This window comes from Grammomys surdaster, unplaced genomic scaffold (assembly GCF_004785775.1).
Source record: "Grammomys surdaster isolate TR1022 unplaced genomic scaffold, NIH_TR_1.0 242, whole genome shotgun sequence".
Classification (NCBI taxonomy): Eukaryota; Metazoa; Chordata; class Mammalia; order Rodentia; family Muridae; genus Grammomys; species Grammomys surdaster.
The window spans coordinates 6,356,556-6,379,980 of NW_021604687.1; the positions used below are offsets into that span (position 1 = coordinate 6,356,556).

The window sequence follows — 23,425 nt, forward strand, 5'->3', positions numbered from 1 at the left end:
TTCTAAAAGTACTAAAACTCAGCACTTCTAAAATAAAATGTGTGGATGGATGGATAGATAGATATTCCATTTTTCAAAAGAATGGAAAAAAACAAACTTTAAAATCATTTTGCTAACAATATCTCCCTATCCTAGGACACTTCACCAGATCCAAATTCTTTTTATTAAATTATCTATATATTTTTCTTCGGTTTTTACAGTTTAGCCTATAATAGTTTCTTAGTACTGTAAGAACTTCTAAGTAAAATCATCCCTCCTTATGATTCTATTCTCTCTAAAACATAACCCGGATATCCAAAGCACAATTTCAAAATCCTAAGAGTAATCATCATGTTCAGCTTAAATTAAGAACCAATCAACAGGGCCAGCAGGATGGCTTAACTGGCAAAGGTGCTTGCTGCTCAGATTGGCTGATGTTAACTCAATTCCTGAAACCTAGATGGTGAAAGAGAGAGAACCAACCACAATACAAATGGCCCTCTGGCTTCACACACGCACCCACGCACGCACGCACGCACGCATGCACGCACCCACACACGCACACCACTCTACATGAATGCCACACATAAACATGAACAGAAAATAAACTATTAACTTTTTAAAAGAGCCGATCAAAGGATGGCATATGATTGTAATCTAGGCATATAAGAGGTAGAAGCAAAAGGAACAAAATTCCAAGACTGGCCTCAGCTGCACAGCTAAGGCAGAGTCAGTTTGAAATACGTATGACACTTCCTTATAAACTGCCACAGAAGTACCACAATTTACACACACACACACACACACACACACACACACACACACACGAGCGCGCGCGCACACATCAAAATACCTCCTTTTTAATCTAAAAGAAAGCATGGAATTTAACTGAATGTTCCTTTTCCTTGTATGCTTTAAAGAAACTTCTGTTAAATAACTACAACCCGATAGCCTTGAAAGACAGGAAGCTTATCATTTCTACCTTGTACATCCAATAACTCAGGATAAGTCTTATTTAAATTATTTTAAGGTGAAGGTTCACTTTTCAAATCACTTTTAAGTGATTCTTTAATTGTCAGGAACTTAAAATAAGTGATTATTTTAAAAATAGAAGTACAGTAATAATCTCATTTACAATGGAGGATGGTGTATTTTCCTTAATATTAAGAAAGTGTTAGTATGCACCCATAAAAATTTTAAAGGAAATCTTTCATTTTTCCACTTTAATTTTTTTTAAATTGAGAAGCAATTGACAATCAGATATTCATTTTAACTTAATACTAGTTTTTCAGAAATACTGATTAAAAATCTGTAAAACTGCCTAGCGTTTGCTACTCTACAGCTCTAACTTGCCACAGTAAATACTGACTGGCTGATAGTTATGTTCATTGAGATGTACACTAAATGTGGAATTCCAAAACCACCATAGGAAAACAAGCCAAGTATCTAAAACTTTTGTATTGATTACATGTTAAAATATTGGTATTTTTAAAATAAGGTAAATAAAATAATACATGCTACTAAATTATGTATATTGCTCACATTACATTTCTATCACCAACACAGTACTATCCACTCAAACTCACTCCGTAACAACTCCTAGATATCGCTATTGAAGAGACTGCTGTTTATTTTACACTGTTTTCTCAGTAGCTCCTTAATAACCATATCTTTTCAAAGAAACCCATCAATGTGAAGTGAAAGACTACAGTATTAGCAAAAAGCATTATGAAAAGAAATGCACAGCCATTCTTGGTTTTAACATGTGCACCATGGATAAAATCCTAAATTCCTGGAGTTCTCTGACCTTTCTTTTCAGTATACTGGATAGCATCAATAATTGTTCTTCAAGGGATGACTTGATAGTCAAACCACACGGCAGTGTCCTGCCAGTCAAGAAAGAAGGCAAATGGTATTGTCATGTCTGCAGCTTGGGGCTGGAGTAAAGATGGGCAACAGACATGCCGGAAAAACAGATGGATCGCCACTGATTAGCCAGTCTACCCAACCATTTAAGTTCTGATTCGGTGAGAGACTGTCTCAAAAGATAAGGTAAAGATCAATAGTGGAATACAACCACACCAATCTCTATCCTCCACTAGGCAAATGTGCCCACATCCCCAAATCCATGTGAGTGCATGTGGCAGATGATAGTTGTACATTTACAGTGCAGTGTTTAAGATTTCCAGGGAATAGAATTCACTTTACTGGGCACTGGTTTTATACCTGTGGCTTAAAGAGAAGGAAAGAAAGAAAAGAAGAGAATAGCTTTGCAGAGTATGTTTATACTACCAGGCTGCTACTTTGATGCAATTTTTTTACTATTTTCTCTCTAACAGGTAGTATCCACTAATCCTAAAATAATACTATGAACCAGATTAAGTACTAACATTTTATTTATTTGTATTACTTTTTAGAATGGTCACCAAGTACAAATTTTGGGAAAGGAGTATCACCCTCACTCACGATTGCTGTCATACTGCTACTATCTATACTTCCCTTGCCAAATTTCCATATTAAACCTTGGCTTCATTCTGTCATTCATGTATTTTATGAGTCTCCTTATGTCTACTTTGGAAGAAGGCACAGAACCAGTGACCTCAGTATTCCTCTTAACTTTTTATGCCAGCATGGTCTCTCATCATCACAATATTAACGACAGGTTATGTCAGTTCTTACAGTTCATACTTTTATGAACTGAGTGAACTCCAGTAACCATTAACAGTAAACATGCAGAATGTGACCATCAGAAGAAACAATGGCACAATTAATTACTTAAATTTCTAAAAAATAATTAACTACATAAATAATCCTCATAGCCACAGCTGTGTATGAAAGTTCTTTCTCTTCCAGATTTAATAAGCATAACATAAAACATTGTTAAAATTTTAAATAAGTTATTAGTTTAAATATAATTTGAAATTACAGTTTGCTTTAGCTATAAGTTAAGTCTTCATAGTGAATAAAAAGCATGATTACATTGTAGACAAAAAGTAACTCTGACTATAGATAAAACTAGATGCAAAACAATGACAAAAAGGCGAGTCAGTGATCATGTTAATCTAGCTATTTGGAATTACTTTAAGTTAAACCTTAATTAGCTATATTTGTACTTCTTAAACCTGAAAAAGAAAGAAAAAACATGTCTTAAAAACATGGCTAAAGGCCGGGCAGTGGTGGCACACACCTTTAATCCCAACACTTGGGAGGCAGAGGCAGAGGCAGGTGGAGTTGGAGGCCAGCCTGGTCTACAGAGTGAGTTCCAGGACAGCCAGGGCTATACAGAGAAACCCTGTCTCGAAAAACAAACAAACAAAAAAACATGGCTAAATACATGCACAGAGACGGGCCTGGATTAAAAGATTAATACACTGGTAAGACGTGGATAAAAGCTAACAGGTAAAAGGAAACGTAAAAGAGAATGAAAATAATAATCATGAAGTAAGCCATCATGAAGACTTCAGAAACTGAAAATTAAATTTTCTAGGAGAAAAGAAAGATGTTCCTTACGTGTGCATGCTCTTCAGCTGACAAATGACTCAAGAGGTAAAAAACACTTGCTGTGAAAAGCCTGGTAGAAAAATTCAAACCTAGAACCCATCTAAAAATAAAATTAAAACCTCTGACTGCACAAAGTAGTCCTCTGATTCTCACACACCATATGTACACATATACATAACATAAATTAAAATTTTAAGCAAAATATGTATCAGTTCTATCCATAGGAAAAAAGCAGATCTTTGGTTAGTGATAAAGTAAAAAGAAATTATAATGTTCTGTGCTCATTAAAACTCAAACATAAAACATTTTAATATTGTTATAAAACACTAGTGGAAAAGAAAGCAAAAACCCAGGACTGCAGATTAGAGATATGCAAGATGGAAGGGCTGTGAAGCAGCACTAGAGATAGGTCTATAGAGTTCATGAACAAGATGTCAGCAAGTGTGTGATGTTCCTAGAGATAACATTCTGGCCAACACTGAATCAGTTTTACATTGTCCCACTGACACTGTTCTTCTGTAAAAGACACTGAACACTATTCAACCTTTAAGTGAATTCTTTTCTTTAAAAATGTTAAAAAATACTATGTCCTCAGTGTGTCTTCTAAAATGCCTTAAAACATTTTTTAAAATATGAAAGTGTTGAATATTAGAGAAAATAACCTTTTTAAAATTAATACCAGCTGTCCCCATTCCCTTCCCCCTTCTTCCTCTACCTGCTCACGGCCGGCCTCTGCTTCTCTACTCACTCTCTCTGCCTCTCTCTGGCTCTATTATACTTTCAACTCCCCTCCCCATGTCCTGAATAAACTCTATTCTATACTTAAAAAATTTAATAACAAAAAATCTACTGGTCATAGCTTTCCACTCAAAAACATACAACAAACTGGATCTAGAGATACAGTCTATAAGACCAGCAGTTGAAAGGCAGAGGCAAGCGGATCACCTATGAGGTCTAGGACAGCCAGGGCTACACAGCAAGACCCTGGGGGAGAGAGGAGGGCCATACAGCAAAAAATTCGTAGGCCACTAGGATTGTAAAATATCTTCTAAATATCAATTTTTTTGTTTTTGTTTTGTTTATTTGTTTTCTTTTTTGAGACAGGGTTTATCTGTGTAGCCCTGGCTGTCTTGGAACTCACTCTGTTAGACTATCCAGACTGGATTAAAATTTGTAGATCCAAATCCCTCTGCCTCTCAAATGCTGGGACTGAGAATTTCGTATTATTACCTTTCAATACAAGTAAAGTAACTCTCCAAATTCACATGTGATGTCTTAAATAAGTACCTAAGTAAATTTACAACTGCATGTGTAAACTTACATCTTTCAGGAGCTTGGTCGATGTGTTCTGGACAGAGAAGGAAGAAATGACTAAAGTCCTGAAAGGTGCCAGCCCCTGCAGCACATGGGTAATGGTACATCTGGGTACACTTCTCTTCACAGCATTTGATAGTGGCTCCAAGGTGTTTGCAAAATGCACATCGCTGAAAAGAGAAAAAGAAATGACTTACAAAACTTTGAGGAGGGTTAAGAAGACATGAAAAAATATCTTTATCTTACCACTGAAACAATCTGTCTTAAAAAAAAAAAAAGATGCAGAAATACCCAATAAAATACTCACAAACCAAGTCCAGAAACACATCAAAAAACATAGTCCACTAGGATAAAGTAGGCTTCATCCCAGAGATGCAGGGATGGTTCAATATATGAAAATCCATAAAAGTCTTGGAGAAATCAGAGATACAAAGGTGCATACCTAAACACTATAAAGGCAATATAAAGCAAGCCAATAGCCATCATCAAATTAAATGAAGAGAAACTTAAAATAATTCCACTAAAATCAGGTACAAGGTTGTCCACTCTCTCCCTATCTATTCAACATTGTATTAAAGTCCTAGCTATAGCAATAAGACAACTAAAGGAGATCAAGGGGCTACAAATTCAAAAGGAAGAATTCAAGGTATTACTATTCAAGATATGATGTGATAGTATATTTATAAGTAACCCCAAAAATTCTACCACAGAACTATAGCTGACAAACACATTCAGCAAAGTGGCTGTATATAAAATTAACTCAAAAAATCAGTAGCCCTCATGTATACAAACAATAAACAGGCTGAGAAAGAAATTAGGGAAACAACATCCTTTATAATATAATAATAATAGAAGATGTATATTAGCCACAAATAAAACATCTTGGTGTAACTAACCGAGCAAGTGACTTGTATGACAAAAACTTAAAGTCTCTGAAGAAACTGAGGAACATAACAGAAGGTGGAAATTTTTCCCCTGCTCATGGATCAGAAATTAGCCAAATAGAAACAAAAAGAACAATTAAAAGAATCAACAAACCCAAAAGCTGGTTTTTTGAGAAAAATCAACAAAATAGATAAACTCCTAGCCAAACTAACTAAAGGGCCCAGAGGCAGTATCCAAATTAACAAAACCAGAAATGAAAAGAGAAACAAAACAACAGAAACGGAGGAAATTAAAAAAAAATCAACAAAACTGGAAAATCTAGATGAAATGGATGGTTTTCTAGACAGATTATCATATACCAAAGTTAAACCAAGAGCAGGTAAACTATCTAAAGAGGCACATATCCATTAAGGAAAGAGAAGAAGTCATTTAAAACCTCCAAACCAAAAAAGGCCCAGGGACAGATGGATTTAGTGCAGAATTCTACCAGACCTTCAAAGAAGACCTAATACCAATATTTGTCAAACTATTCCATAAAATAAAAACAGAAGACACTACCTAATTCATTCTATGAAGCCACAATTACTCTTGATACCTAAACCACACAAGCATGCAACCAAAAGAGAGACCAATTTTGCTTATGTATATTGATGAAAAATACTCAATAAAATTCTTGCAAACCAAATCCAAGAACACATCAAAACCATCATTCACCACGATCAAGTAGGCTTCATCCGAGGGAAATAAGGTTGGCTCAATATATGAAAAACCATTGACATAATCACATGATCGTCTCCTTAGATACAGAAAAAACATCTGACAAAATAATACCCTTTCATGTTAAAAGTATTAGAGCAGGAATTCAAGGCCCATGCCTAAACATAATAAAAGCAATTTACTGCAAACCAATAGCCAATATCAAATTAAATGGAGACATATTTGAAGCAATCCCACTAAAATTGGGGACAAGGATGCCCACTCTCCCCCCTCTATTCAATATAGTACTCAAAGTGCTAGCTAAAACAATGCGACAACAAAAGACAACAAGGAGATACAAATTGGCAAAAAAGAATAAAGGTATCATTATTCACAGATGATATAATAGCATACATAAGTGACCCCAAAAATTCCAGAGAAATTCTGCAGCTGATAAACAACAAACAAACTTTAATAAACAGCAAAGTCGCTGGCTATAAAATTAACTCAAATAAATCAGTAGCCTTCCTTTATACAAATGATAATCAGGCTGAGAAAGAAATTAGGGAAACAACTCTCTTCATAATAGGCACAAATAATACAAAATATCTTGGGTTAAATCTAACCAAACAAGTGAAAGATCTGTATGGTAATAACTTCAAGTCTCTCAAGAAAGAAATCAAAGAAGATCTTAGAAAATGGAGAGATCTCCCATGCTCATGGATTGGAGGAATTAATATAGTACAAAAGGTCATCCTACCAAAGGCAATCTACAGATTCAATGCAATCCTCATCAAAATCACAACACAATTCTTCAAAGACGTGGAAAAAGCAATTCTCAAATTCATCTTGGAAAAACAAAAAAACCTAGAACAGCAAAAACAATTCTTAACAATAAAAGAACTGCTAGGGAACTCACCATCCCTGACCTCAAGCTACACTAACAGAGCAATAGTGATAATAACTGCATGGTATTGGTACAGAGACAGACAGGTTGATCAATGGAATAGAATTGAGACCCAGAAATAAAACCACACACTAATGGACACTTGATCTTTGACAAAGAAGCCAAAAATCTACAAAGGAGAAAAGCAAGCATCTTCAATAAATGGTGCTGGTCTAACTGGATGTCTGTATGTAGAAAAATGAAAATAGACCCATATTTATCACCTTGCACAAAGCTCAAGTCAAAGTAGATCAAGGACCTCAACATAAAACCAGATACACTGAATCTAATAGAAGACAAAGCATGAAAGAGCCTTGAACTCATTGGCACAGGGGGAAATGTCCTAAACAGAACTCCAATGGCTCAGGCTCTGAGATCAAGAACTGATAAACAGGACCTCATGAAACTTGAAAGCTTCTATAAGGCAAAGGCCACAGTCAATAAGACAAATCAACAACTTACAGATTGGGAAAAAGTACAAAATACCCAAGGTACAGTCCACAGAACTCAAAAAGGTCAACAAGCTGAAGGGCTCAAGGAGGATTCCTCAGTCTCACTTGGGAGGGAGAAGACAGAAATCGGGGGGGGGGGGGGACCCACGGGGGACCTGATCCAGTATAGGGTGGAGAAAAGGGCCAGCAGAAAGAATGGAAACAGTCAGCCTTGGGATAGGGAGTGGGGGGACCTTCTAGAATGTACGAGAGACCTGGGAGGTGAAAGACTCTCAGGACTCAAAGGAAAGGACCTTAGGTGAAATGCCTAACAGTGGGGAGAGGGAACTTGTAGAGTCCACCTCCAGTAGAAAAGCAAGACATCAAGTGGAGGGATAGGGTTTTCATCCCACAGTCAAAAACTCTGACCCTTAACTGTTCCTGTCTGAACAAACTGCAGGGACAAAAATGGAAAAGATACTGAGGGAAAGGAGGTCCAGTGACTGGCCCAAATTGGGATCCAGCTCAAAGGGAGGCCTAAAGGCCTGTCACTGTTACTGATACTGTGGTGTGCTTTGCAGACAGAAGCCTAGCATGGCTGCCCTCCGAGAGGCCCAACAAGCAGCTGAAGAGTCAGATGCAGATACTTACGTCATTAGATTGATACTTCAATCATTAGATTGAAGTCAAGCACCCCTGCTGCCAAATTAGGGAAAGGCTGGAAGAAGATGAGGAGAAGGGCAACCCCACGGGAAGACCAACAGTCTCAACTAACCTGGACCCCCCGAGATCTCTGAGATACTGAGCCACCAACCAGCAGCATACACCAGCTGATATGAGGCCCCCGACACATATACAGCAGAGGATTGCCAGGTCTGGCCTCAGTGAGCAAAGATGCACCTAACCCTTGAGGCCCCAGTGAGTGTTGAGGTCTACTAGGGTGGTAGGTGGGGGTGGGGGAGAGACACTTCCTCTTGGAGACAGGGAAGGAGCAATGGGATGAGTAACAGTCAGAGGGTTAACTGAGACGTGGATAAAGACTGGACTGTAAAAAGAGATTAAAGAATAATTAAAAAGAAAAAGAAGAAAAAAAAAGAAGAAACAGAGCACAAAAACCAAAAGCACAGGAAAAAAATCCATACTTACCAATAATAACACTGAATAGAAATATATTAAGGTCATTAGTCAAAGACCTTAAACTGGCCAAATAAAATTATTGAATGAATCAATGAGCAGGATTCTGATGGATTTGTGCCACACAAGAAACTTATTTTACTGGTAAAGAATCACACAAAATGAAAGGGAAGTGTTAGACAAAGATAAACCTCATGAGCAAAGAGTAATCTGATGGAATAAGTACACTCACCTTATCACCTCAAATAAGATTTTACATCAATTCTTTATTAGGGAAGTCTCTCATGGATGAAGTGCTGGCTGCGCAAGCACGAGGCTGTGCTAGCATGAGGGCAAGAGTTTGGATCCTTGGGACCCAGACAACAGCTGAGCGGGCATGGAGATCAGCCAAGAGAGGAAAGCAAAGGCTCCCAAGAGCAGCCTGATGAACTAGACTAGCAGCACCAGTGCCCTCAGAGTCCAGTGAGCGGTCAATACCTGACATCAACCTCTGGCCTACACACATGTGCACATACATGCACTAACACACATAAACACACTCATACCACATATACATGTAAAAAAAAATTAAAAGAGAGACTACAAAGGCCAGTATGTGCCACAGAACTGAAGACGTACGTTCTAGGATCAATCACATGACAGGTCATAACTCAATTTTTTTAAAAACTATAATTACATCATGTATCTTTCTTAGAAACAACAGGAAAAAACAAGGAAAACATCCAAGTATGTGGAAATATACAGTGGTTAATAAGTGACCAACGAATAATGGAAGACACTGAAAGGAAATTAAATTATTGAGACAGAAAATGCAGTACTAAGAGGGAGGTTTGCAGTAATGAGTACATATACCATAAAACCAGAACGGCTTCAAGGAGATGGAAAAACAGGACTTGTTTACGCAAAGAACCCAAATTCAATTCCCAGCAACCACAAGGTGGCTTTCAACCTGCTATATATCTTTAGCTCCAAAGTATCGAATATGTTCTTCTGGCTTCTACAAGCACCTGCACAACCACAGCACACATGGACAGACAGACAGACAGACAGACAGACAGACACAGAAGCAGAGAGACAGAGACGAAGTGGGGGAGAAGAGAGAGATCTCAAACAACTTGATAATATACTTCAAAGAGACAGAAACAAGAACAAAAAAACCAACTGAAAAATAAAAAGAAATTCTAACATAAGCTAGATAAGCAAACAAAAATATATTTAAGACCAACAAAACAGTGGGTACTTTCTAAAGATAAATACAGATACAGACAATACAATACATACAAGATAAATACACTAAAGGCAATGACTGTTAAAAAAGAGAGAGTAAGCCGGGGGTAGTATGTAGCACTTTAGTTTTCCAGCGTGCAGGAGGCAAAGGTAGGTGGACCTGACTGCCATGCATTAGAGCTTTGCTTTTTTTTTTTTTTTTTTTTTTGGGGGGGGGGGGTGGGGGGGTTTGTTTTTGTTGGTTTTTTTTTTTGTTTTGTTTTGTTTTGTGTTTTTGGAGACAGAGTTTCTCTGTGTAACCTTGGTTGTCCTGGAAATCACTCTATAGGCCAGGCTGGACTCAAACTTATAGATCAGCCTGCCTAGGACACAAAGGTACTAAAATTAAAGGGATGGGCCACCACTACCCAACGTTTTTGGTTTTGAGGGTTTTCTGTTATTGTTGTTGTTTTGGTTTTTTTAAGGTCAAGACAATGAAAAACTGAAAAATTGCAACTTTAATTAGTAAAATGCTGAAAAGGAATTCAAAGTGCCTCGATATCTGTAGCAACAACTCCATTGCAGTAAACTACATAACATGAAAATAAGTTGGTATGATGTTACTTACCTCTACTCAAAATTTTTAGACTCTAGTATTTGAATTTCGTAGAATTTTCCTATTGTGAAATGTTACCCATCTTTTCATTTTCTTTAAATATTGAAAAATTTAAATATCAGTAGCTAGTGAACCAAAGGACAAAATTTAAAAAGAGCCATAGTTTGTTATTCCCAGAGTTCCCAAATAAAAGTATTTGTTGGGGGTGTCAGGAGAAGGCTGATGGTTAAACAAAGGCCTTTGCAACAAGCCTTGAGTTTAATCTTCTGGGCTCAGTGTGGTAGACAAAGAAGCAATTCCTACAAGTTAAGTTGTCCTTCGACCATTACACCCACACACTTGCTAGTGAGTAAACACATGCACATACACATGCAAATAAATAATAATATATTCACTCATGCACAGATAGAGAGACAGATAAATGCAATTTTAAAATGTTTAAGTCTTGGGAGGCAGAGACAGGGGGATTTCTGAGTTCGAGGCCAGCCTGGTCTACAGAGTGAGTTCCGGGACAGCCAGGGCTACACAGAGAAACCCTGTCTCGAAAAACCAAACAAAAAAAAAAACAAAAAAAACAAAAAAAAAGTTTAAGTCTTATAATAGGCCTGAAATTCCTTTTGTTTTTCCTACTACTTAGATGGCCTGAATCTCTTTTCAACATTCAGAATTTTGATCTCTCAATTTTGTTTTGTTTTGTTTGTTTAATGTACTAAAAAATGTCTCAAGGGAAAATGATGGTAGTATCTGCCCTACCTCTTTATTGCCCAGGAGTTGGTAGTATGGAGGGTGTGTAAATTATCTAAAAGTAATTCACAGTATTAAGAGAAGAAACAATGCTCCCTTATCCACCACAGTCATAATCTAGGTATCCAAAAATGGTCACACTAAGCAATGCACGATTATGCTTTAAACTATTCAAATGCTGACAACTTATACAATTAAACATAACATCAAATTTCTAAAACAAGCACTTTGACTTACAGGGAGGAGGGTATCAGGGGGTGCTTGGGGTGGAAGGTAGGCCATTTATATACTAGATAAGCATATAAGCATTTACACCTAAACTATAAACCTAGTCCCCTTTCCACTTTTAATTTTGAGACGGGATTTCACTAAGTTGATTGCCAAACTGGCTTTGAGTTCACTCTGAAGTCAATCTAGGCCTGATTTTACAACCTTCCTAGCTAAGCCTCCTGAGTAATTAGAGCTACAAGACTGTCACAGACTATTCTTAAATTGACAATTACTCATACAGATTAAGCCATTCAATAATTCGAGTCTATACTTCTGAAAGCCTTACAGTTCCTATAGTCAAGATTTCTAGCTTTCATGTTCTTTTCGAAGAGCTATGTCACTTTTCCATTTATTTATCCAAAAGTAAAAGGAATTTATAGATAACAAGAAAGATCATTGGTGGTGGTGGTGGGGGGGGGGGGTTGGGGCTGCCTTCACAATGGGAAGTAGCTGTTGCACTTACACTTGTAAGCATTTAAAGGTACATCAAAACAAAGGGGAAGCTTTGAAAAACACAGATCGCATGTTACTGTGGGATACTGCTAAAAAAGGTTTAGTGAACTAACAAACGGAATGAACAAAAATATTTTTATCAACATTTATACTTCGTCTGTATTGTGGAAATTTTTTATTATTTTGCTCTTTTAAAGTCACTATATGCACACCAGGCAGTGGTGGTGCAGGCCTTTTAATGCCAGCACTCCGGAGACAGAGGCAGGCAGATCTTTGAGTTCAAGCCCAGCCTGTTCTACAGAGCAGAGTTCCTAGACAGCCAAAGATACACAGAGGAACCTGGTCTCATAAAACAATAAATAAATAAAAGTCACTACATAAAGCTGGGCATAGAGGCATACACCTTTAATCCCAAGACTTGGGAAACAGAAGCAGGAGGACCTCTGTGAGTTGAAGATGGATGGATGGATGGATGGATGGATGGATGGATGGATGGATGGATGGATGGCCACATGAACATGTAAAGATTCCCATTTCTAAAACTGATCTCTTTTTATTTAAATGTGAAGTAAGTTTTAAGTTAGCTGAAAAATAAATTATACAAACTACATTCTTGGTATAAATTAGGATTTTGTGTTTTGAGAGTTTCCTATCATAGTACACATATAATAAATAATTCTCCCAAGTGAAATTTTATATTGGAAAATGTTAGAAGATTGTAGGACAGGGCTAAGGATGTCCAAAGTCTGGATACTATCCATAGCACCACACAGATACTGAAGAGGTAAAGGCACAGAAGCAGATGTACAAGATCACTCTCTACTTCATATAAAATTCTCAAAAACAAAACAAAATCAGAAAAAGCAAAAAAAGATATATATATAGTTTAAGTATTTGTTTCTTCTACTCACTTCTGTGCTCCCTGAGACAACAGCTTTGTCCACGTTCACTAATAATGGTTCTTCCATTTGGCATATTCCCAGTGACCATTCTACACATCGACGATGAGCCCAGCAAGTGCCTAAAGTAAGAAAATGAACAATATGATAAATACTAGAGATATTAATGCAACTTGGTTGGCGTGGTTCATGATTCTAATCTCAGGAGCACTCAGGAGGGTGAAGTAAGAGGATCCACTCAAAGTCCACCAGTGCGATATAGTTATGAGTTCGAGGATAATGAGAACTACAGAATAAGAATTATCTTTAAAACCAAACCAACAAAGATGTGTAAAAATACAATATATCTTCATATGATTCCACCAAAGCAGCCTTTCTCCAACTGGCCCTGAGTGTGACTTGGGGGTAAGAATACCCATTTGGAAACCTTTCAGGAATGCAAAATCACAGGGCATAATTAAGACCTAAAAAATCAGTATGTCCTGTACTGCAGCCCAGTAATCTTTGCTTGCAAATTAGTAATTACTTCTTCCATAAGCAAAATTCCCTTAGTTGTTTTATTTAAATACCATCTTATTTAGTGTCTTTACATAAAATGAAAATGTTTAATACAAAGTTGATGACAAGGGGCATGGAAAATTAACTGCATCTAACTTCAATTCTCCCCAATTCCATGCAAGAACAACCAGCTGATTGAATTCTCCTTTGCATAACACTTGGCCTACCATCAACCATCATCAGGTCAACTGCAAATGACTCAAACTGCCAGCAGCGCCACACTCTGTGAGTCACCATACTGCTACAGTAAGTAAACCACCTAAATTTCACTCCCACTGGTTCAAGCCCTGGCCTAAAATGCTCCCTGTGTTTTCACAAGGCTCTTTAAAGTTTTTCTTTCAATTGGGAAATACTTATGACAGTCAAATGCTTAGTCATGCAAACTTAATTATGACACATTGTGTAAGTGTCCTGTTTACATGAGCCTACTTATTTCTAGAATTTACCACTGAATAAGTACCAAGTATAAATGCTTCTAGAATCAAATGGAAGCTGTTACTGACGAGAGGTCCTTACCTGTGGAATCAAATAAGGCTTGGACATCAATGGCATCTGGAAGGCCAACCAGACTGAGTTCATCCCATAACTTGCCAGCTTGATCTTCACAAGCAGTCTGAGTGCTTACACTTACACAAGAAACGACACTCTGCTGGGGAGACCGTTCTCTAAAAACAAAATTAAGAAAGATAAAAGCTGTGAAAGAATAATTAGAAAAATCATTTCATTTTATAACCATGAGTACAAAAATGTCAAATAAAATTCAATTACTACATTACAGCCACAAAAATTAAGAATTCATCTATTCTTATTATTCACAATATTAAAGTGAGTGTTACATTATTTTATGTAAGCAACAGTTAAAGTCTCTCTCAATCACAGGAAAGATGACAATTATAAATATGACAATTTAATTATAATATGACAATTATAAATATAAATAAAGATGACAAAGTTATAAATTCATTTTTTTCCATTGAAAACTAACTCATTCTACCCAGGAATCATGTTTTTAAAAATACAATGAAAAATTTTTTTCAGTTTTACATATAAAACATGAGAACATTTTAACATACAGTATCTTAACATACAGCTGGCAGGTAACTAAATGTACAGACTATTTCCAAGGGAAATTGAAAAGCCATTTGAGTCTAAAAGAGAAAAAAGTGAACGTGTAAACTGCAGCTTTCTCATGATCCCCATGTATCAACAGCTGGTCGTGCATGATGCTGAGGAATCTCAGACTGTATCATGCAAGGACAAGGAAAACAGATACTAAGGGCATGAGGAGTAAGAAAGATAGTCTAAAGAGATAAAGCGAAATAACAATATTGAAGTATTTACCACATGGAAGACTTGAGGTTTGGTAAACAACAACACTTTAGTTATTACTTAAGATTATTTAGTAACCCTTTTGGCTGGGGAAGACACCTAGCTGGTCTGCTCCCTTGAAGACACCATATCCTGAGACATCCTAGAGGACCCACTGAACTCTGAGCAGCGGGTAAGAACTACCCTACTCCCACTACCCTACTCCCCAGAGCTACAACTGGGAGGCTCAGTCTCTCAGGACCCATCAGCCACCCAAACCCCGCCCCTCCAGAATATGAATCCCCTTCTGCCCATCACTTGGTACTTTTGGCTGGGGCAGACACCTAGCTGGTCTGCTCCCTTGAAGACACCATATCCTGAGCCATCCTAGAGGAACCACTGCACTCAGAGCAGCAGGATTTCAGGATCAGAGGTGGCCTGAGTCCCAGGAGGTCTTCCACCCAGGAGCTCAGGATCACAAGATCAGAGATATCTGGAGTTCTGACACAAGCAAGATAACTGGAAACACAGGCTCCAGTCAGAGACAGTGAGTGCAGGTAGCACTAGAGATAACCAGATGGCAAAAGGCAAGCACAAGAACATAAGCAACAGAAACCAAAGTTACTTGGCATCATCAGAACCTAGTTTTCCCACCACAGCAAACCCTGGACACCCCATCACACCGGAAAAGCAGGATTCAGATTTAAAATCACTTCTCTTGATTATGATAGAGGACTTTAAGAAAGACATAAATAACTCCCTTAAAGAAGTACAGGAGAGCACAGGTAAACAGGTAGAACCCCTTAAGGAGGAAACACAAAAATCCCTTAAAGAATTGTAAGAAAACACAACCAAACAGATGAATTAAACAAAATCATCCAGGGATCTAAAAATTGAAGTAGAAACAATAAAGATATATCAAAGGGAGACTACCCTGGAGATAGAAAAACCTAGGAAAGAGATCAGGAGTCATAGATACAAGCATCACCAACAGAATACAAGAGATAGAAGAGAGAATCTCATGTGCAGAAGATACCATGGAAAACATTGACACAACTGTCAAATACAAAATGCAAAAAACTCCTAACCCAAAACATCCAGGAAATCCAGGGCACTATGAGAAGACCAAACCTAAGGACAATAGGTACAGATGAGAGTGAAGATTCTCAACTTAAAGGGCCAGTAAATATCTTAAACAAAATTATAGAGGAAAATTTCCCTAAAGAAAGAGATGGCCATGAACATACAAGAAGCCTACAGAACCTCCAAATAAACTAGACCAGAAAAGAAATTCCTCTTGTCACATAATAATCAAAACATCAGACGCACAAAACAAAGAAAAAATACCATGTGGATGTCAGGAAGTGCATGCTGACAGATGGACTTAGCTGTCTCCTTAGAGGTCTGCCGGAATCTGACATATTCAGAGGCGGATGCTCACAGCTAACCATTGAACTGATTAAGGGGTTCCCAATGGAGGAGTTAGAGAGAAGACTGAAGGAGCTGAAGGGGTTTGTGGCCCCATGAAGACAGCAACAATACCAACCAATCAGAGCTCCCAGGGTCTAAACCACCAGCCTAGGAGCACACAGGGAGGGACCCATGGCTCCAGCTGTATATGTAAGGGAGGATGGCCCTGTCCGGCATAGGTGGGAGAGGAGATCCCTGGTCCCATGAAGGCTGGACACCGAGTGTGGGTGAATTCGAGGGTTGGGAGGTGAGAGTGGGGGGAATAGGTGGGGACACATCCTCATAGAAGCAAGAGGAGGGGGGATGGGATAAGGGGTTCCTGAGCAGGATGGAGGTAGAAATGGGATAAGGGGATAACATCTGAAATGTAGCTGTGCGGTGGTGGCACACGCCTTTAATCCCAGCACTTGGGAGGCAGGGGCAGGCCAATTTCTGAGTTCGAGGCCAGCCTGGTCTACCGAGTGAGTTCCAGGACAGCCAGGGCTACACAGAGAAACCCTGTCTTGGGGAAAAAAAAAAAAGACAAAACAAAACAAACAAAAACAAAAAAACACACACACACAAAAAAAATCTGAAATGTAAATAAAATATCCAATTAAGATTTTTAAATGATTATTTATTAAATAAAGATACTTCTTATATTCAACATTAAAATAAAAAGTAAAATAATTATGACTATAATGTAATCTAATGCTTAAGTTCATGGAATTTTATATCAAATTACTACTGGATGGAGTGTACATTACACTTCTATATGCTAGGTATTTATCACGAGTCCTGTTTAAAAGAATCAGCATAATAACCAAGATACTAAACCTTTTATACTCAAAAATATTGGAAGAAAAAAGTATTAACATAGTTCAATATGTACATTTAATTATCAAATATTTAAAATAACTGGTAATTTCAGCTTAGTAATAAAAATGCATTAAAAATCTGAAAATACTGTGCTAACTTTAAATTCTCATTTTTATGAATGCCTACAGGAAATTCTGTACTATATCCATTTGTACACTCTTCATTGCTATTGTTATTTCACTGGGAAAGGTTAAGTAAACTCCGCATTGTGTTTAGCATATTTTAATCACAAGAGAAATGTAAAAAACAAACAAACAAAATCAGTGGGATAACCAACTAGTCTATTACTAATAATCAGTTCCTAACAAAAAGCTCAGTTAAATTCATCATTCAAGTGTGAAACAGGTTTTATGTGTATATCAGATAGATGCCTGTATCAACTCTAAGGATGACAGCAGATCTTTTAGGAATGAGATCAAGAGAAGCCAGGCTAGAGAGATGGCTAAGCAACTGAGAGCACATACTACTCTTAAAGAGGAACTCTCAGGCAGCTCACAACGGCCTGTAACTTACCATACATTGCCTCTGCTCTCCAAGCAGACACACATATTGACACACAATTAAAGATAACAACAATTTTAAAAAGAGAAGCCAATTGAACTATGTACAAAATTTCAAGCTATAAAAGCAAAGATTAAAAGAACCCCTAAATAAATTAACAAGAATCATGCCAAAAACTACTTTTATCAAATATGCTTGAAGCCAGGAGCAGGGACCCACATATTTAATTCGGCACTGGAAAAAAAGGCAGATGGATCTCTGCGAGTTTGAGGCCAGCCTGATCTATATAGAGTTTCAGATAGGCCTATGTTACATAGTAAGACCTTGTAACTCAAAAACAAAAAGATGAAAATTAATTAGCTATTTATACTTCATTAGTAACACATTTATAAATATTTAAAATCATTTCTAAGCTAAACTGAACCATCTCCCCTTACAAGATTGCCAAATATTCTCAGTATACACTAATAAGCTTATCATTATTTAATAATGAATGCCAATTACATACAACTTTCATTAAGCTACACCTATTTTTATAAAATTATCCAATCTCATAGTTTCTATTAAAAATTAATGAAAAAATCATTTAAGTAAATGAAGCCCAATTCCATTTCCTTCAAAAGAATATTATAATTGTCATATCTAAGATAGAACATAGAAACATTAAGATTAAACAGACTGACCTACTCCACTGTATTTGCTGACTACTGACTATACGCTTGCTGGACTTTTGGGGCATTACACGTGAGAATTATGATGAAAGTAAAAATAAGGGTCTCATACATGACCTAGCTTCAAAGTAAAAAAACAAAAGTCGTAACTATAAGTACAATGCTTCTAAGTGTTCTTAAATCATTCCAACTTGGAATTTTTAAAAACTTGGTCACTATTTCGCTTTCCACTTTGAATCTTCAAATACTGGCAGCACACCAGCGCTATACTCACTCAAACTTCCATCAAAGACAAGAGACTCTTGGAAACTTGCATCATCACCCTCAAAGTATAGAATTCTACAGCTAAATTATTCTTTTAATTATTTGTTTACTGTGTGTATGCTGAGTGTGTAGATACACACAAGTGTATTTACTTGTGTAAATCGAAAGAGGGCATTGGAACCCCTGGAACTAGCGTTGTGAGCCACCACATGGACACTGGGAATAGAACAGAGATATTCTGTTAGGGCAGTAAGTACTCTTAACCAACAAGCCATTTCTCCAGATCCTAAACTAAGTTTTTTAAGGCAGAGGGTGTGTGTGTGTGTGTGTGTGTGTGTGTGTGTGTGTACACGCACGGCACACACTTCTGTACACATGTGTGAGGGTTCCCCCGAGAAGCTTAGAAGAGAGAGTAAATACCCTGAAATTCCTTACTGGTGGCATTGAACCACTTAACCTGAATACAGAGAACCAAACTCTGGTCCTCTACAACGAACAGCAAGTGCTCTTATCTTCTGAGATATTTCTCTAGCCTCTCAAGCTAAATTAATTTTAATATTTTTTTCAATTACAAAAACTATCAAGTCCACATATTAAATGCCCTTAATACACAACTACAAAAAAAAAATTCTAAAAGCATACGAATAAATATAGAGCTATGTAAACTTCTTTTTAAAGGTATCTTCAATGACAGGGATGGAAAAGAAAGAATGGCAAACAGGGAAGTGACAATTATATTTTAATGAAGTTATAGACCAGCTCAATACTCTCCAAAACACATTTATTCATAAACTGGGAATGAAAAAAATAAACGACAAAATGAATGAATGACAAGAGGGCTATGAATGGTGCCAGCAATTCTGGTTTGGATACAATATTGCATCTTTACAAACAAAAGCTGGTAGGCAAGAAGGAAAGGAAGAACTATTTCAGTATGTTTTATCTTCCTTCCATGTGAAAATTCCATGAGTACTGTCCTATCTTATGCTGTCTTTATTACATTTTTCTTCCAGGGTTTAACTTTTGTTGCCATACTAATTTTGACAAGAAGAACGTAAAATAAAACGAATGAGAAAATAACTGTTTGCTGGGTTAGTGGTAAATCAGCAAGTACTGCATGGATGTGTGAAACACAATAAGAGTCTGTTCAACTGTAAACTGATGAGAACCAAAATAAGTTATATGTCATTTTTGCCTACCGATGATTTAAATTCAAAACCGCTTACCTTCTCTGTCCTCTTTGCTTTCGCGGAGCATAGTTCTGTATTTTCTCACAGGTCCCACTACCACTGTCATCGATGTCCTTATTAGAAGGTTGATCTTTCCAAGGTAAGGTAAGTCCAGGTGTTACTCTGAATTGTTTCAAGTCTCCTTGTCCTAAGGAACTCTTCTCCCCACAATAACAAAAAGCGCAGAGCTGTTCACTGGTAAGGAAGATAGTGAAGGAGAAAAGTAACTATATTTTCCATAATCCATATTGTAAGAATAACCAAAATAAGCAACAACTATATATTTGCAATTCTATTTTTCTATAGTATAAAAGTATAAGAAAGCTTCTTTCACCCTGTCTCGAAAAACCAGAAAGAAAGAAAGAAAGAAAGAAAGAAAGAAAGAAAGAAAGAAAGAAAGAAAGAAAGAAAGGAAGAAAGAAAGAAAGAAAGGAAGGTTCAATGTCAGCTGGGCAGTGGTGGTGCACGCCTTTAATCCCAGCACTTGGGAGGCAGAGGCAGGCTGATTTCTGAGTTTGAGGTCACCCTGGTCTACAGAGTGAGTTCCAGGACAGCCAGTATAGCTAGATAGCTAGATAGCTAGGTAGCTAGGTAGCTAGGTAGCTAGATGATAGATAGATAGATAGATAGATAGATAGATAGATAGATAGATAGATAGATTGCAAAAAAAATACCACACCACTGCACAATATTAATCTACAGGGGACAAATGAAAATACAGAAATGGGAATATTCTGCACTATCTGCTAAAGTCTTCAGTCTAAGAAATTTAAAAAGAAACTATTACACTTAGTAAGAGACCTTGCAGGACTTCTCTGTGATATTTTTCTTATAATAACTATGCATGGATGGACGCAACCAAACACACCACATACACACACACACTCACACAAACTCTCACTCACACTCAGAAACATTGTATGTAGGTCTCAGTGGGTAGCCATTGCTGGCCTGAATTCACTATACAGATTCTGCCTCCTGGTCCTAGGATTAAAGGTGTGTTCCACCATGTCTGGCCACACTTGTACTTTTTAACAAAGACAAACATATTCTAAAAATAGATAACATATGGGGGTAACAAAGGTTAATGTATTACAAATGATCAGTATCATACAAAATAGTAATCCTTTAACTAAAATACAAATTAAAGTATGTACAACATCTTGATAATAAAACATGATGAAAACTTTGTAAAATGAAGCTAAAAATTCTAATCAAAAAAGCAGTTATTCACTTATAGAAATTAAAACTTTAGATGTTGATAATTTAAGTTTTCTTTAAAAGAGGTCACCTGAATCTAAAGACAATGACAGAAAATTAAAAGAAAAGAGTAGGAGCTGGAAAAATGGTTCAGTGGTTAAGAACATTTATTGTTCTTGCAGGGAACTTGAGTTTAGCTGCCAACACCCACATGGGATCTCACAACCACCCATGGCACACACATAGTACACATACATACATACATACATACATACATACATACATACATACATACACACACATACACACACACCACATATACATAAAATAAATAAATCAAAAATGTTTAAAAGAAACAGATTGGGATAATACAATAGAAATTAATGAAATAAAGATGACAAAAAAATCAGAACCCAATTACTTAATATCTCTGGGAAGGGCTAGAGAGATGGCTCAGTGGTTAAGAGCACTGACTTCTCTTTCTGAGGTCCTGAGTTCAATTCCCAGCAACCACATGGTGTCTCACAACCATCTGTAATGGGATCCGATATTCTCTTCTGGTGTTTCTGAAGAGAGCAACAATGTACGTATGTACATACATACATACATACATATATACATACAATAAATCTTAAAAAAAAAACCTCTGGGAGAATAGAGGGTGAAGTGCAAGCTAGTTTCCTAGAATAAAGGAAATAACCATATAGACAACAACAACAAAAATAATGGTTATTCTTACTACTTCTTTTTAATATAATGGCAGAAATCCTAAGCTAACCTAATAGAAATAAATAAAAAGCATCTTAAGAAGAGAAGTAAAATTATACTTGCTGATGACAAAGCCTAGTTAGTGTGCATATTCAAAATTCTTGAAGTCTCCATCCAAAAACTGCTAGAACTGAATATTGTCAAGTTACAGGACAAAAAAAAATCAACATACAAAAATATGCATTTCTATTTGCTAATAGGCCTTTTGAAAATTCAATCATAACAGCCAATAAATAAATAGCTTATATAAATTTAGGTGAATAATACATTTACAGACTTGGAACTACATACATGTGAGGAAAAAAAAAAAACACAAAAAACTGAAAAAGCAAATACAGTACACAGGCCTGTAACCCTAGCACTCAGCAGACTGAAGCCGGGACTTTACAAGTACTAGGCTGGCTTGGTCTAATGAGACCCTGGAGCAAGATGACAAAGTGGAAAGAAGAAAACAAAACTGAATCGTATCCTCTTACTTCAAAGCACATCACAAAGAGATTATAAAACTATGTCACCAATGGAACAAGACAGGAATCTAAGAAATAAAGCCACATATTTACTGTCAGTGTATGTTTGTCAGATATGGCACGAGACAGGTAGTTTACAATGATTAGTGTTAGGAAAACTGGAGAACCATATGCAAAAAAATAAAACCGTTGTCTCATACCACATGAAAATTCAACTCAAAACTGATTAAAGATTTCACTAGGAGATCTGAAATTTGTAAAACATATTATGGTTTGTTTTGTTTTTGTTTTTGTTTTTTAATTCAAGACAGGGTTTGTTTGGGTAGGCCCTTTTTGTCCTGGAATTTGCTCTATAGACCAAACTGGCCTCAAACTCAAGAGTTATGCCTGCCTCTTTCTCCTGAATGCTGTGATTAAAGGCATAGGGTACCACTGCCTGGCAAAATACTATTCCTTCATTTTTAAAATATTTAAACGTCTCAAAATATTGGGGGGAAATGAACTAAATATAACAAATACCTGGATACTCTTCACCTAGATTCACAATGGAGTTAAAAGAATTCAGAAATTATTACAATAAGAAGGTTGTTGGGGAGGACACTCTCACAAAATATTAACTCCTGTGACAGATGACACAAAAATTACAAAGAACTAAGACAGAAGCTGAATAAAGTGTATTCCCAAACAGTGGAAGCTAACCCTGAGGACAGACCATGCCTTACAAACTATCTTACTGAACCAAAAAGAACCTAAAATGCTAAATACAACTAAAATGTCACATTAAATAAAATAGCTATTAAACCTAATGAAGACCAGATGTTAGAGTCGATGATACTTTTTACAACTAAATTAGACTATGGAAACATAATCAGATGGAGAAAGGAAGTAAGAAGACAATGGCTTCAACCAAGTCAATAGGCTAAGTCAAGATGACAGGAGATTGTGAATTAATCATGTATGTACTATCAAGAAGATACAAATCACAGACCAATCCATAAGCAACCAGATAAATATTGGTATTATTTGTTGAAAAGGAGAACTGACGAAGAGGTGGAAT

At 36.8% G+C, this 23,425-nt stretch overlaps 1 protein-coding gene across 5 annotated transcripts in view; it reads right to left on the reverse strand.

Moving 5' to 3' along the window:
* Kmt2c (lysine methyltransferase 2C) overlaps nucleotides 1–23,425 on the reverse strand; it is a 207,847-nt gene that overhangs the window by 112,205 nt on the left and 72,217 nt on the right. For all 5 annotated transcript variants that reach the window (XM_028774733.1, XM_028774728.1, XM_028774730.1 and 2 more), the window contains exons 4-7: nucleotides 19,931–20,128; nucleotides 14,149–14,297; nucleotides 13,087–13,196; nucleotides 4,802–4,964 (exon numbers count right to left, since the gene is read on the reverse strand). In XM_028774733.1, coding sequence (XP_028630566.1) covers nucleotides 4,802–4,964; nucleotides 13,087–13,196; nucleotides 14,149–14,297; nucleotides 19,931–20,128 — 620 coding nt within the window. The remainder of the gene's footprint in view (nucleotides 1–4,801; nucleotides 4,965–13,086; nucleotides 13,197–14,148; nucleotides 14,298–19,930; nucleotides 20,129–23,425) is intronic.